Source organism: Leptonychotes weddellii, chromosome 3, assembly GCF_054177405.1.
Source record: "Leptonychotes weddellii isolate Sample4059 chromosome 3, ASM5417740v2, whole genome shotgun sequence".
NCBI lineage: Eukaryota > Metazoa > Chordata > Mammalia > Carnivora > Phocidae > Leptonychotes > Leptonychotes weddellii.
Genome location: NC_138371.1, coordinates 71,618,954 through 71,632,416, shown reverse-complemented (window position 1 = coordinate 71,632,416; position 13,463 = coordinate 71,618,954). Strand labels below are relative to the sequence as shown.

The following is a 13,463-nucleotide window of genomic DNA, read 5'->3' as shown; positions in this document are numbered from 1 at the left end:
ATAGATAGAATAAACACTTACATCACTTCTCTGGGCCTGGTTGATTTTAGACTGTACTATAATCGGAGCATCTTCAATCGAGGTAAACTTGAGAGTGTCGGGATGTTGGCGGTATTTTTTCTGTTTAGTGAATTATGGCAAGAGAAACAAGAATATTACTTTCACTGAAAGCTAACATAAAAATCCTTAAAATTTATTTTGGAGGGACAAGGATTTTTCTGGATTTTAGAATATAAAAATACTTGATTCTTGGTTGGCTTGGGGAAAAAGAGGAATACAATACAAAAGCCGGTGTTTTAAAGACTGGCTTAATTTTTGATGGTATGGGGCAGTACAGACCAATACAACTTGCAGGAACCAGATGATTTCTTGTTTATGAAATAAAAGAGGGTACTTTCCACTAAACAAGAACCCAGAAACACCAGAAGTTTTCTAAAGGATTAACAGAAAAGCATGCGAGGAAATTTGGAGTGTCTTTTGCGTGACACTGCTGTCACTAGAACTGAAATAAAGAAGCTCTCTGGTTGAGGGAGGAGGGACTAACGAATTAGGGCAACAGCTAGGGCTTCCTATAAGAAAGGGAGGACTTTTGTTCTGCAGCCTCCGTGTGGTTAGTACACAGATAAAATATTGTTCACCAAAAGCAAGCAAAAGCACAGAACAACAGAAACTTGAGTGTGAAGACAACCCTCACTCAGCACCTCTGTCCCTTCTTTACATAGGTTAACCTCCCTGATGATGAATTCACTTGAGAGCAGTGGGAATGTTCCACTGTTGGAGGAGAAGGGACATACAACCTGGCTACCTGAAGAGTTGCAAGGTCATCACTCCTTTTCCTCAGACTGAATAATAACTTACAGACTACTTCAAAGTCATCAAGAAATAGGACATAGGGTATAATACTTTAAGGAAATTTTCTACAATATTCATTATATGCATTATTCATAATTGCCAGAAAGTGGAAAGAGTCCACATGTCCACCAACTGGACAACCAAAATGCAATACAGCTACAAAGGAATACTACTCGGTAATAATAAGGAATGAATTGCAGACACATGCAGATACATAGATGAGCCTCAAAAACATGGTGCTAAGTGAAGGAAGTCTGATACAAAAGAAATTTCTAGAAAAGTACAACTATGGAGATGGAAAGCAGATCTCCGTTTGCCCGGCATTGAAGATGGGAGCAGGAATTTTTCAAGAAAACTTTAGTGTAATAGCATTTTTAAATTCAATTATGGTGATGACCATACAACTATACGAACTTACTGCAACTTGTCAATGTGTACACCTAAAATAGGCGAATTTTATGGTATGCAAATTATACCTTGATAAAGTTGTTTAAAATATTTTTTATCATGAATGGTTAACATAAATGATTTTGGTGATGTAAAGCTTATCTACCTGGATAATTCTTGCATGTGGTAAGTGCTTTTTTCTCAGCAACAATTACTAGAGAATGAAGCGGGAAAAGAACATGCTTCTGTGGTTTTGGGGCTTTAATACATCACATTCCCAACTCTCTCTGTGGCACACGGGATGGCTTTACCTCATTCAGGATGTCTGAAGCTCTCTTTGCCTTTTCCATCTCTAAGGACCCAAATGGCACCCAGCCACAACCTTTCATCCAGCTGTTGTAGTCAGCTTTGTATTCGACCTAAAACACCATGAAAAAGGTTACAGTTCTTTGCTCAGCATCATCCTTATTCACAAAATCATCAACATTTTACCCAAAATGATGTTAAGATTTCTGACCAGCTTCCTTACTTCGTACATTAAGGTTATTATTATTATTTTTTTAGATTTTACTTATTTATTTGAAAGAGACAGAGTGCAAGCGGGGGGGGAGAGAGGGGGACAGAGAGAGGGGGAGAAAAAAGAATCCCAAGCAGACTCCTGGCTGAGCGCAGAGCCCAATGTGGGGCTCTCTCTCAGAACCTGAGATCATGACCTGAGCCAAAACCAAGAGTCAGACATGTAACTGACTGAGCCACCCAGGGGGTGCCCCATATTAAGGTTATTTTAAGTATTTCCTTGGTGAGAGATTTTAACAGCCCTTAGGTTATTACTGTTCTTCTAGCTGTTATATATTCCATCTCATCCTTATTTCCAACTGAAGGGAAGTATGTGGAACTCTAATTCCAATCTGGATAAATGCTACATTTAAAGCTATACTTCCGGGGCGCCTGGGTGGCTCTGTCGTTAAGCATCTGCCTTCGGCTCAGTAATGATCCCAGGGTCCTGGGATGGAGCCCCGCATCGGGCTCCCTGCTCAGCGGGAAGCCTGTTTCTTCCTCTCCCACTCCCCCTGTTTGTATTCCCTCTCTTGTTGCCTCTCTGTCAAATAAATAGATATAATCTTTAAAAAAAAAAAAAAAAAGCTATACTTCAAAGAATAAATAAAATTGTTATATTTAAATAAAGTGAGATGTTTGTTTCTTTGGTCAAATTAGGACTGATGGCCACATTAAAGATAGATAATTTTGCTCATTTTCTGATCAGATCAGATTTGACAGTAGTTCCTTGCACTATGTGCTTGCACACACTGGCCTCCATGTGTAATGGTTAGCTTAGGAGGATTGGCTAACAGTGCACTTTAAAATGGTTACGCTCATTAATTTGCTTATGGAAGGCCATTATCATTTGGAATTTTTCCTATTTGGGGGGCATACCTGATGCCGTTAAAATAATAGGCTACTCTCGGTGTGCCTGGGTGACTCAGTTGGTTAAGACTCTTGGGTTAGGCTCAGGTCATGATCTCATGGTTGTGGGATCGAGCCCCGTATCAGGCTTTGTGCTGGGTGTGCAGCCCGCATGGGAGTCCCTCTCTCCCTCTTCCTCTGGCCCACTCCCCCATCCCCACTCTCACTCTCAATAAAATAACAGGCTACTCATTGTTTGGCTATAGGTGGTACCTAAAACTTATATTCCAGATACAAAATTCAAATTACTGTTCTTTAGTGTGGGCCTTTTAATTGGAATGAAAAATCAAGAAACTATTGGGTTCTTGCCTTTGAGAGGCTTACAATCTACTTGGGAGAAAGAAACATAGCAGAATTAAATAAATAAATAATAATGCATAAAATAGGATTGTTAGTGATGGGAATTTAAAATTGTAGAGTTGCTGTAGAAAAGAGGAGGATGGTTCCTCAAAAAATTAAAAATAGAATTACCATGTGATCTAGCAACTCCACTTCTGAGTGTATACTCAAAAGGATTGAGGGCAGGATCTCAAAGGAATATTGGTCACCTATATTCATAGAAGCATTATTCACAATAGCCAAAAGATGGAAGCAACCCAAGTGTCCACTGACAGATGAAGGGATAAGCAAAATGTGGTATGCACATACAATGGACTATTATTCAGCCTCAGGAAGGAAGGAAATTCTGACACATGCTACAACATGAATGAACTTTGAGGACATTTTGTTAAGTGAAACAAGCCAGTAAAAACAAAACAAAACAAAACAAAACACAAAGACTGAATGACTCTACATATATGCGGTCTATAGAGTAGCCCAGTTCATAGTAACAGAAAGTAGAAGGGTGGATGCCAGGAGCTGGGGGGAGGGGAAAAACAGGGACTTGTTTAACTGCTATAGAGCTTCAGTGTTATAAGATGAAAAGGCTTTGGAGACTGGCTGCACAACAACGTGATTATAATTAACTGCTACTGAACTGTACACTTAAAAAGGATGAAGATGGCAAGTTTTATGTTATGTGTATGCTAAAAACATAGAATTGTTAGGATGAAATGTTCAATTGTGCAGTTCAAGTTAATATGCCTAGACAAGTTTTCATTTGCAGAAAAAAAACCTCAGTGATTATGAAAATTGATGCTGTAAATATAGAAGACATTTTATTTTCAGACAAGATAGCTATCTAGGTAAAAAGTTATTGATAACAGTGAATGCAATCACTGTGATAATAATGAAGATAATAACTCTGAATGTTTACTGAGAATTCACTAGGGCCTGACACTAAGCTAAGTATTTTGCATGCATTTAAATTCTCCAAACAATTCTTTTACTTTATTTCCAATTTTACAAGGAAGACTCTAGCCTCAGCAAGGTTAATAGCTTTCCAAAAGGGATATAGTGATGAGTTCATGCTAGACCTAGGTCTCTCTAACTCTGAAGGTTACACTCTCATTGAGCCACAAGGGTCATTTGCCCATCACATACTTGCTACATACAGAAGACAATGCCAACACTTCTGAGAACTGTCAAAAACATCACTCCACTTAAAGATTATTTCAGGTCCTGCCTTAGAAAGAGGGAATAGAGACAATCCGATTACTCACATCACTCTGCAGGGCATAAGCCTTCTTGGCGAGATCCACATTGATGCTATCGGGTGGGTAGCTGTAATTGTGTAAGATGTGCTTATAGTCCACATCACTAGCAATTTCCTGAGATTTCTTAGCTTGAGTGACTTGGAGCATATCAAGAGGTGCCGTGTAGACAGTCTTTGAGTTTTCATAGTCTTTACGGTATTCACGCTGTGAATAGGAAATTTCCATTTATTACCGCAAATCCTCAATGGATTTCCAGACAAGCACAGAAATCTCTCATAAACAACAAACTCGAGTTACAGAAGCACATTCCAACATCTGAGTAGTTATTTTTTCCTAAAATTTGTTCATATGTTACACATTATTGAACCCTTTCCCTCCAAAAAAGTTGAACGTGGACATATCTGATCAAATCTCTTTTTAGATCAAAGAGCAACTGTCAGACATCAGGAGTGGGCCAAAGCTCCTGCTTCAGCCACATCTTTTAACACAGGGTTTTTCAAGGACCATTAACAAGCATTATTTTTACAAAAGTCATCTAATCTTTGAATTGTTTTCCAATAAGGAAGTATTTTTGGGGGACGCCTAGATGGCTCAGTCGGTTAAGCAGCTGCCTTTAGCTCGGGTCATGATCCCGGGGTCCAGGGATCGAGTCCCACATCGGGCTCCTTGCTCAGCGGGGAGCCTGCTTCTCCCTCTCCGTCTCTGTCTGCCGCTCTCCCCTGCTTGTGCGTGTGCTCTCTGACAAGTGGATAAATAAAATCTTTGAAAAAGAAAGAAAGTATTTTTTTACACTGATGAAAATTATATGACAATCATTTCATACTTCTGATTTTATAAAATGACTACTTTGTGAATAAAGCTGTCCACCTGACTACTTGGCTTTTCTAACGTCATCTTTAAATGGTTACTGATCTTTTTTCAACCTGACTATTCTACATTTGACAGTAGATAAGCTCCACTGAGAATCCCAAAGGTTTTTTCATACCAAGTTTAATTTTGGTAACAATTTAAAAGAAGCTTCAGATTGCAGCAGTAATAAGACCTCAAAGGAGAAAAGTCTGTGAAACTGAGCCATTAAAGTAACCTTGGCACTTATTATAGTGTTCTCATAAACCAAATGTCTTGACTGGGCCTCAGAAGGCACTTCTATTGGCTGGTTTTCTGGAATGTTAGACAGGGTGATAATTAGGTCAAGGTCCCAGCTTCATCATGTCCACTCACCAGTTACCTTAACAGAGAGAAAAATTCTGCCCCAGTGCTTGTAGGAAAATTCCAAACCCATTATATTCCCCCCCATAATCACAGAAGCATTAAAGACTGACCAAAAGTAGCCAGCATACATGTGCCTTGTAAATCTTCTGTAGAAATTCCTTTTGCAAATAATCTGATCTTTTAGCTTTCTTAGGGAGTGTGATCTTCCTTCTAAATATTTTGTGGGCAGTCACTTTCACTGAATAAATTTATCACTTAATTGTAAATTCTGGACTCTGGTTTATGAAAATAAAATATGGAAACTTTCTGACAGTGTGCAAGAACATTGAAAAAAATAGTTTGTCTTTATTAGAAATAAACTGGGGGCGCCTGGGTGGCTCAGTAGGTTAAGCGTCTGCCTTCAGCTCAGGTTATGATCCCAGGGTCCTAGGATTGAGCCCCACATCGTCGAGCTCCCTGCTCAGCAGGGAGCCTGCTTCTCCCTCTCCCTCTGTAGCTCTCCCTCGTGCTCTCTTGCTCACACTCTTGCTCTAATAAGTAAATAAAATCTTAAAAAAAAAAAAAAAAAAGGAAACTGATGGGGTGCCTAGGTGGTGCAGTCAGTTGAGTGTCCAACTCTTGGTTTCGGCTTAGGTCATGACCTCAGGGTTGTGGGATTGAGCCCCACGTTGGGCTCCACACTCAGTGTGGAGTCTGCTTGAGATTCTCTCTCCCTCTCCCTCTGCCCCTCCCACTCATGCTCTCTCTCTCCTCTAAAATAAATTATCTTTAAAAAATAAACTGACAGGGCGCCTGGGTGGCTCAGTTGGTTAAGCGACTGCCTTCGGCTCAGGTCATGATCCCGGAGTCCTGGGATCGAGTCCCACATAGGGCTCCCGGCTCAGCGGGGAGCCTGCTTCTCCCTCTGACCCTATCCCCTCTCATGCTGTTTCTCTCTCTCTCTCTCTAATAAATAAAATCTTTAAAATAAATAAATAAATAAATAAATAAACTGACAAAACAATGTTGCAACAACATTGATGTGTGGAAGTGTTTTTGTCTAAATTGTTTTACTCTTTTGTTCATGTTCATGCCAGTTCACACATATCTACATATATAAAATGTTGTCAAAGGTCCAAATGGCTTTAAAAGATTCTCTTTAAAAGCTATGCATGTTCCGTATCTGCAGCTTAGCATTTAGCCTGGATAGTATGTGAAAATGATTCATCATTGACTAGCTCTTTTGGTTGCCAGTATCAAACAATTAACAAGTATTTACTGAACACTACTATGTGCTTAGTGTTTTAATGGGTACTGTGATGGGATAAAGAACAAAAGATAAAGATACATGTGCTGTCAAGAGACAGCTATAACCTTTTGAATTGAGAAGGGATAAGGAACTAGTGAACAACATAATATGATGTATGTGAGCACTGTATCCTGACATAATTCAGTGTGAAGTTATTAGAGAAAATTACTGAATACAGGATGTTTTAAACTGCCATATGAGTATATAGAGCATGCAAAAATGAATTAAAGATATATATAGATCATTATATGAAAACATGGTTGAAATGAAGGTAAATGATACAAACATTCTATTTAATATGAAAAAAATATTTGCAGGCTATGTTGAACATTCTTACCACTCTTAAGGAATTCTCTAAACATTTTTTAAACACAGTATATGCTGCAATTTGCAATAGATGTTTTCTCCTCTATAGTAAATTTTTTTTTTAGAGATTTTATTGATTTGACAGAGAGAGACACAGCGAGAGAGGGAACACAAGCAGGGGGAGTGGGAGAGGGAGAAGCAGGCCTCCCGCCGAGCAGGGCGCCCGATGCGGGGCTCGATTCCAGGACCCTGGGATCATGACCTGAGCCGAAGGCAGACCCTTAACGGCTGAGCCAGACAGGCACCCCTATAGTAAGAATTTTAACCAAAAGATGAGAGCTGGCCCATAGACAAGCCTTAGGGAATCTATAAATTCTCTGAAATTCAGACAAAAGGCATGAAGAAAAAGTTCATTTTTCTAGATGAATGATCCAAGTCTTTCATCAGACTCTCAGAGGGGCCTATAATCAATGGAGTGTTTTCCTTGAATCTACGCTAATACTATTGCTAAAGTCAATAAAGAACAATGATAGTAAACAATAAGATTTTTATCTATGACTCTTGATTTTCTTCCAATATAAAGATAATTTTAAAACCATATTTTAAAGGTTATTTTTCAATCAGAAGAATATATGAAAATATCTAGTGATGTTTTCCAAAAAGCCTTGAGAATTAAAATCAATATTCTATTAAATATTAAAACATTTTTCAAAGTGAAATGGACGTCAAGTATAAATCAGTTATTTCTCTCCTCAAACACTGAAAGGTACAAGAATCTGGGAAATCATTCTACTTCTAAAGTTTATCCCCAGCAGTTAGTTGGGAACAGGACAGAGCCCATGGGTATAGAATCCTTTTACTTGCTATATCCTTGGGCACGTTAACAGGGATGCCATCTTGAAAACAAGACAGATTTACAAAGACACTCACATCACTCTGGTTTTTGGCCGTCTTCAAAGAGTGTAGCATCTTGGGATCATCATTAATGCTCAGGGCTCCAATCATTTTCCCTTTACTTTTCTCATAGTCTTTCTTGTACATCACCTGTGAAGATGTCACACGGGTCAGATGGCACCCTCTGAGAACCGTCACTGCGGGCCCCTGCCCGGGTGCCCAGGCCACACTCACATCACTAGCGATCCTGCTGTTGGCCTTGGCTGCCAGCAGGGGAATGGCGTCCACTTTAATGTCAAACTTCTTCGCTTTGCTCTTCTCCCAGTCGTGCTTATAGATATTCTGGACAGAAAATTTCATCAGAAGAATTGTAAGAACAACATCTAACATAGCTTCATCCAGTAAAAATAAGAAACAGACTGAAAATTTGTATATGTAGACTTACTTCACCTACAAATACTGTGTTTACCAAATGATAGTATAATTATTCATTAATCTGTCATCCAGCTTCCCGCCTACCAAAATATAATACTAAACACTTCTTTTAATACCCCATGAGCTTTCTAAAGATTCTGCTATGCTGATGTATAAAGGACAGTGTAAAAAGACAACCACTTGGAGGAGGTGAAATGTGACATTTATAGGAGAGATCTTGCAAAACTCTAGAGATTATCTGAGGGTTTCTGATGGTAACAGAGACTGTGGAAAATTGAATAGGATGGCTAAGTAAGAGCCTTTCCAGCATTTAGGCCTTAAAACCTCCACTTATGCTCTGAAAACAATTGCCATAGTTGTTTAGTTGCATAGCTCCTAATCTAGTCTTTTTAAACACCCATAACATTTCCTCTTCACATGTGCACATTATGATAGATTTCTGTGGCTTTGATACTTACATCACTCAAGTTATAGGCATTGACTCTGTGTTGGATAAACTGTGGAGCATCTGCTGGTACACTGCACTTGAACTTCTCACTTTCATGTTTTGCTTTGTAATTCAGCTGGAAAACAATAGAAGATATCCAAACGGTTTGGGGTCAGAATTTTCTCGAGTGTATATCAATGGCTAAGTTATTTCTACCCTTTTTGGAAACATGCCTCAAAGAGGCAGTCTATCCAGTCAAAGTCCATTACAGGGCTTTGACCGTCACTCCCTCTTTCAGGATCACAGTGTAATCCAATTTGGGCTGTCATTTTGTAAATGCTATCTATCACACTGTATGTGTGGGGAAACTTGTTGGATCTAAACTTTTAGGCTGTCCCTTCAGGACAGGAACAAAGTTTTATATTAAATTCTATGATCAGAGAAATCACAAAAATAGCTATAATTCTAAATAATTAAAATGCTAGCACAGTTAAAAAGATACATTCTTATGAATAAAAATGTGAAATATAGCACTTTATTTAAATTTTTTAGAAGTTGACATAGGTGGAAGGGAGGGAATAGAAAGAGAGAATGAGGCTGTTGAATTCTGGAGCTAAAGGCAAATGCACAAGATTGAGTCTTGTGTAATAAGCACCTCCAAAACAGAGCCCGTGGCCTTTCCAGGCCAATGAGAAGAGCATGTGGTGACCAGACACCGCATACAGCACCCTGTTCCTCTGCCGCTTGCCAAGTTCAGCTGGGTCAGTGATATTAGGGTTTAGCTGTTCTTTCCTGTGGCATAAACTATTAGCATGCTAGGAAAAGTTGCATAATGAACTGATAGGACTCCTGAATTACACTGATGCCATTTCCTTCTTTACCAATTGCAAATGAGCTCACTGTGATACTCAAGCATGTTTTTTTTTTTTTTTTAATTTTTTTTTATTCTTATGTTAATCCCCATACATTACATCAATACTCAAGCATGTTTTAGAGTAGGATAGAATGTATTTTCCTTCCCAAGAGGGCTGTGCTACTCTTAGCTACGTTAGCACCTTGCTACTCAAAGTGTGGTCCACCAACAGCACATGGGGGTCACCGAGGAACTTGTCAGAGCGTCAGCATATCCCTCCAGACCTACTGAACCAGAATCTGTATTTTAACAGGGTCACTGGGTGACCCGCATGAACGTGAATGTTCGAGAAGCATGGCTGTTCTTCCCCTGATCTTCACATGGCTGGCCATTCTGCTTTAAAACTTCCTTGAAGTGTCCACCCACTCACTGTCTCTCACATCATTCTGTTTGAATTCTCTATCACCACCCTGTATTAGTTTTCTTCTTACTGCCTGATGTCCTTCTTGTTTCTGCACTCTCTGTCTTTTTGTAAAGTCTTCGTGAGCAAACTAAAGAATGGGAAATGCTTCCCTTGTTACCTACGCAAACAGATCCTTTTGTTGTCTTTAAGGTGCCATGAAGTTTTAGTATGCATTATTTTGGATATGTGACAGACCCTACTGGGCAAATTCCCCACTAAAAATTGGTATCTTATTGAAGAAATATTAATTATCTTTATTATTGTCTAACACCATTTTCCCTGAGGCTGCAATTCGATCTAGCAGCTTCCTTTGCGTTTTATTAAACAAATCCTGAAAAATGACATTGTCGGGTAGATAGATGAGTCCTTGAAGATTAAGTGTGAAAATGCTTCTATTTCAAATAAACACAGCACTCTAGGTCATCCACACTTGCACAAATCAAGGCACTTACTTCGCTAAGCTGTTTCGTGTTGAGCTGGGCTTGCAACAGCACAGGAGTGTCAGTGACGGCCGTGAACTTGGTCTTATCCGGATGAACTTTGTATGTATGCTAGAAAAGATATTCTTTCATGAAATTTCATAATGTATCTTTATATTCTTGTTCATATACACACTAACCTATAAAAAGTTTCCAGTTAAAAATAGAGTTTCCTTCCTGAACACTTGGTTGACATGTTCTCCCCTCCTCTCTCTCTCTCAATTTCCATCACCTGACGGCTGCCTCCAAGCTGGTCTCCCTGCTGCAATTCAGCACCCAGATTAATCTTCTTCCTGCTGAAGCCTGACAAAGGCTCTCCCCTGGACTTGTATTCAACCTAAACTGTGCCTTGGCTGATGAGCCCTACCCTACAGCATTTCCCTCCTCCCTTCATCTCCTACCATTTCACCTCTTAAATACTGTCCCCCTCTCCGGTACCCTTCAGCTCCTTCATCCTTTCAATTCATTAAGTGCCAAGTTTGTTCTCTCCTTAGGCTGTTCTTCCAGTAGCTCTCACCTTGATCTTGGCATGGCTGCACATTCCTGCCCTCAGCCCTCCTTGAGCACCCAGTCTATGGTGCCCATCCAGTCTCTCTCTCTCTCTCCCCCACATCAATCTAATTCTATAGCATCATTCTACATGTATTGTCTTTTTTTTTTTTTAAGATTTTATTTATTTGACAGAGACACAGCAAGAGCAGGAACACAAGCAGGGGGAGTGGGAAAGGGAGAAGCAGGCTTCCTGCCGAGCAGGGAGCCCGATGCAGGGCTCGATCCCAGGACCCTGGGATCATGACCTGAGCCGAAGGCAGACGCTTAATGACTGAGCCACCCAGGCGCCCCTCTACATGTATTGTCTTATTGTCTCTCTCTTCTTTGTTTTTTTTAAGGATTTTATTTATTTATTTGAGAGAGAGAGACACAGTGAGAAAGGGAACACAAGCAGGGGAAGTGGGAGAGGGAGAAGCAGGCTTCCTGCGGAGCAGGGAGCCCGATGCAGGGCTTGATCCCAGGACCCTGGGATCACGACCTGAGCCGAAGGCAGATCCTTAACGACAGCCACCCAGGCGCCCCCCTTCTTTCTGTGTTTATTGTCTGTCTCTCCGTCTCAAATGCATGCTCCCCAAGAGGCAGCCCACCTTGTTCCCTCTTCTTTCCCAGCATCAAAGACAGTGTCTGACACAAGCTAGCTCCTCATATAAATTCGTTAAATAAATGAACACCTATCTCTCAGAAATTTCCCTATCTTGCCTACTCCCATCCCAAGCCATGTGTATATAAACTACCGGACGTAAAGATTTATAAAACCACAAACTATTTTGTAACAAATAGGTTTCTTCACAGTAATTTTTGTGCTCCCCAATTCCACCCAAAATTTAAAATTTAACATCAGCTAACCACTCGATGTCAGTATTTAAATGCCTGCTAAAACTACCACTAGATGGCCCAAGAATCCCAAACCCCATTTCAAGAACTCAGGGCCCCTGACTCACATCTTTACACTGGTCTAGCTTCTTGATTGCTTCATATTCTTGTGTTATTGTCTGAGGGAAATAGCATTTCCCTTTATCTTCTTCATACTCTGCTTTGTAATTTTTCTATAATGAGAAATAACAAAAAGAGATCAGGATTGTTATTGCCCCCAAATAACGTCACTGAGAGGAACAATGGTCTTCAACTTACATCACTGTTTTGAGCTGAAACTTTCATGCAGTGAATTTGATAGGGGTCCTCAAAGCTGCCTACATAATGTCCCAAAACATTCTGTACATATGAATCTTTGTATTTAGCCTGAAAAAGAAAGCATACGGACAGATATGTCAATTGTAGATGTTATTTGTCAAACAGTAGAAAAGCCCTCAAACCCCAGGGCACCCTTGGCCTTTCGAACCTCACTGAAGTTCTTCATCAGGGTGTCAAGTTGATATTTAGGGGTCTCACAGTAGTTCATGCTCTTTGCTTTTGTCTTCTCATAGTTTTCCTTGTATAATCTCTGTTGAAGGAAAAAAAAATCAGAGAAGAAAATTATATTTCATGGTATAAAAGCCATTCCCATGATTGCTATACTTAACCAAAAAGGCAAATTTTGTATTTTTTCAGCATTTACTTTCCACAAGGCAGAAAAGGCAGAATGAATATGGTAGAGGTTCATGTCTTGGAGAATCTAGTCAGCTAATAACCATATATGGGCTTGTGTTATTTATCCTAACATTTCTCAGCTAGAATATACCACAGTATACCAATGCTGGTGTCTAAGCAAATTTCTGTTTTAAAATAATTCTGTCCACCTGAATGTGTTTGAAGGAAAATGAATTTTTTAAAAAGTGCAAAATTAGGTAAAAGGTATAAGGTGGACCTCAGATACTCAGGCATAGTCTTAGAAAAGTATTCAGCTCAGCCCTTGATGAAAACACATTTTACAACACCTTTGGAAGCTGGCTTTTTTCACTGAGATCTAATATTTTTCTTTATAGTAATAATACACAAAAAGATGGTTTTTCCATTTTGTTATAGGTATTATGTATTTCTACACATTCTTCTTAATTCTCCCATACAGAAATCCAAATATATACTGTAAAGACAAGCATACTTATAAAGAATACAGAATAGGGAGTATTTCTTTTCTGCCATGATTTAGAGAAGCAATTTTTTTTTTACAAGTGTATTTTTTTTTATTCTTATGTTAATCCCCATACATTACATCATTAGTTTTAGATGAAGTGTTCCATGATTCATTGTTTGTGCATAACACCCAGTGCTCCATGCAGAATGTGCCCTCCTCAATACCCACCACCAGGCTAACCCATC

At 39.5% G+C, this 13,463-nt stretch overlaps 1 protein-coding gene across 1 annotated transcript in view; it reads right to left on the bottom strand.

Annotated features, from left to right (window-relative positions):
- NEB (nebulin) overlaps positions 1 to 13,463 on the bottom strand; it is a 198,037-nt gene that overhangs the window by 152,239 nt on the left and 32,335 nt on the right. The window contains exons 21-30 of the mRNA XM_081815483.1: positions 12,547 to 12,648; positions 12,339 to 12,446; positions 12,149 to 12,253; positions 10,629 to 10,727; positions 8,892 to 8,996; positions 8,233 to 8,340; positions 8,035 to 8,148; positions 4,305 to 4,502; positions 1,551 to 1,658; positions 22 to 120 (exon numbers count right to left, since the gene is read on the bottom strand). Coding sequence (XP_081671609.1) covers positions 22 to 120; positions 1,551 to 1,658; positions 4,305 to 4,502; positions 8,035 to 8,148; positions 8,233 to 8,340; positions 8,892 to 8,996; positions 10,629 to 10,727; positions 12,149 to 12,253; positions 12,339 to 12,446; positions 12,547 to 12,648 — 1,146 coding nt within the window. The remainder of the gene's footprint in view (positions 1 to 21; positions 121 to 1,550; positions 1,659 to 4,304; positions 4,503 to 8,034; positions 8,149 to 8,232; positions 8,341 to 8,891; positions 8,997 to 10,628; positions 10,728 to 12,148; positions 12,254 to 12,338; positions 12,447 to 12,546; positions 12,649 to 13,463) is intronic.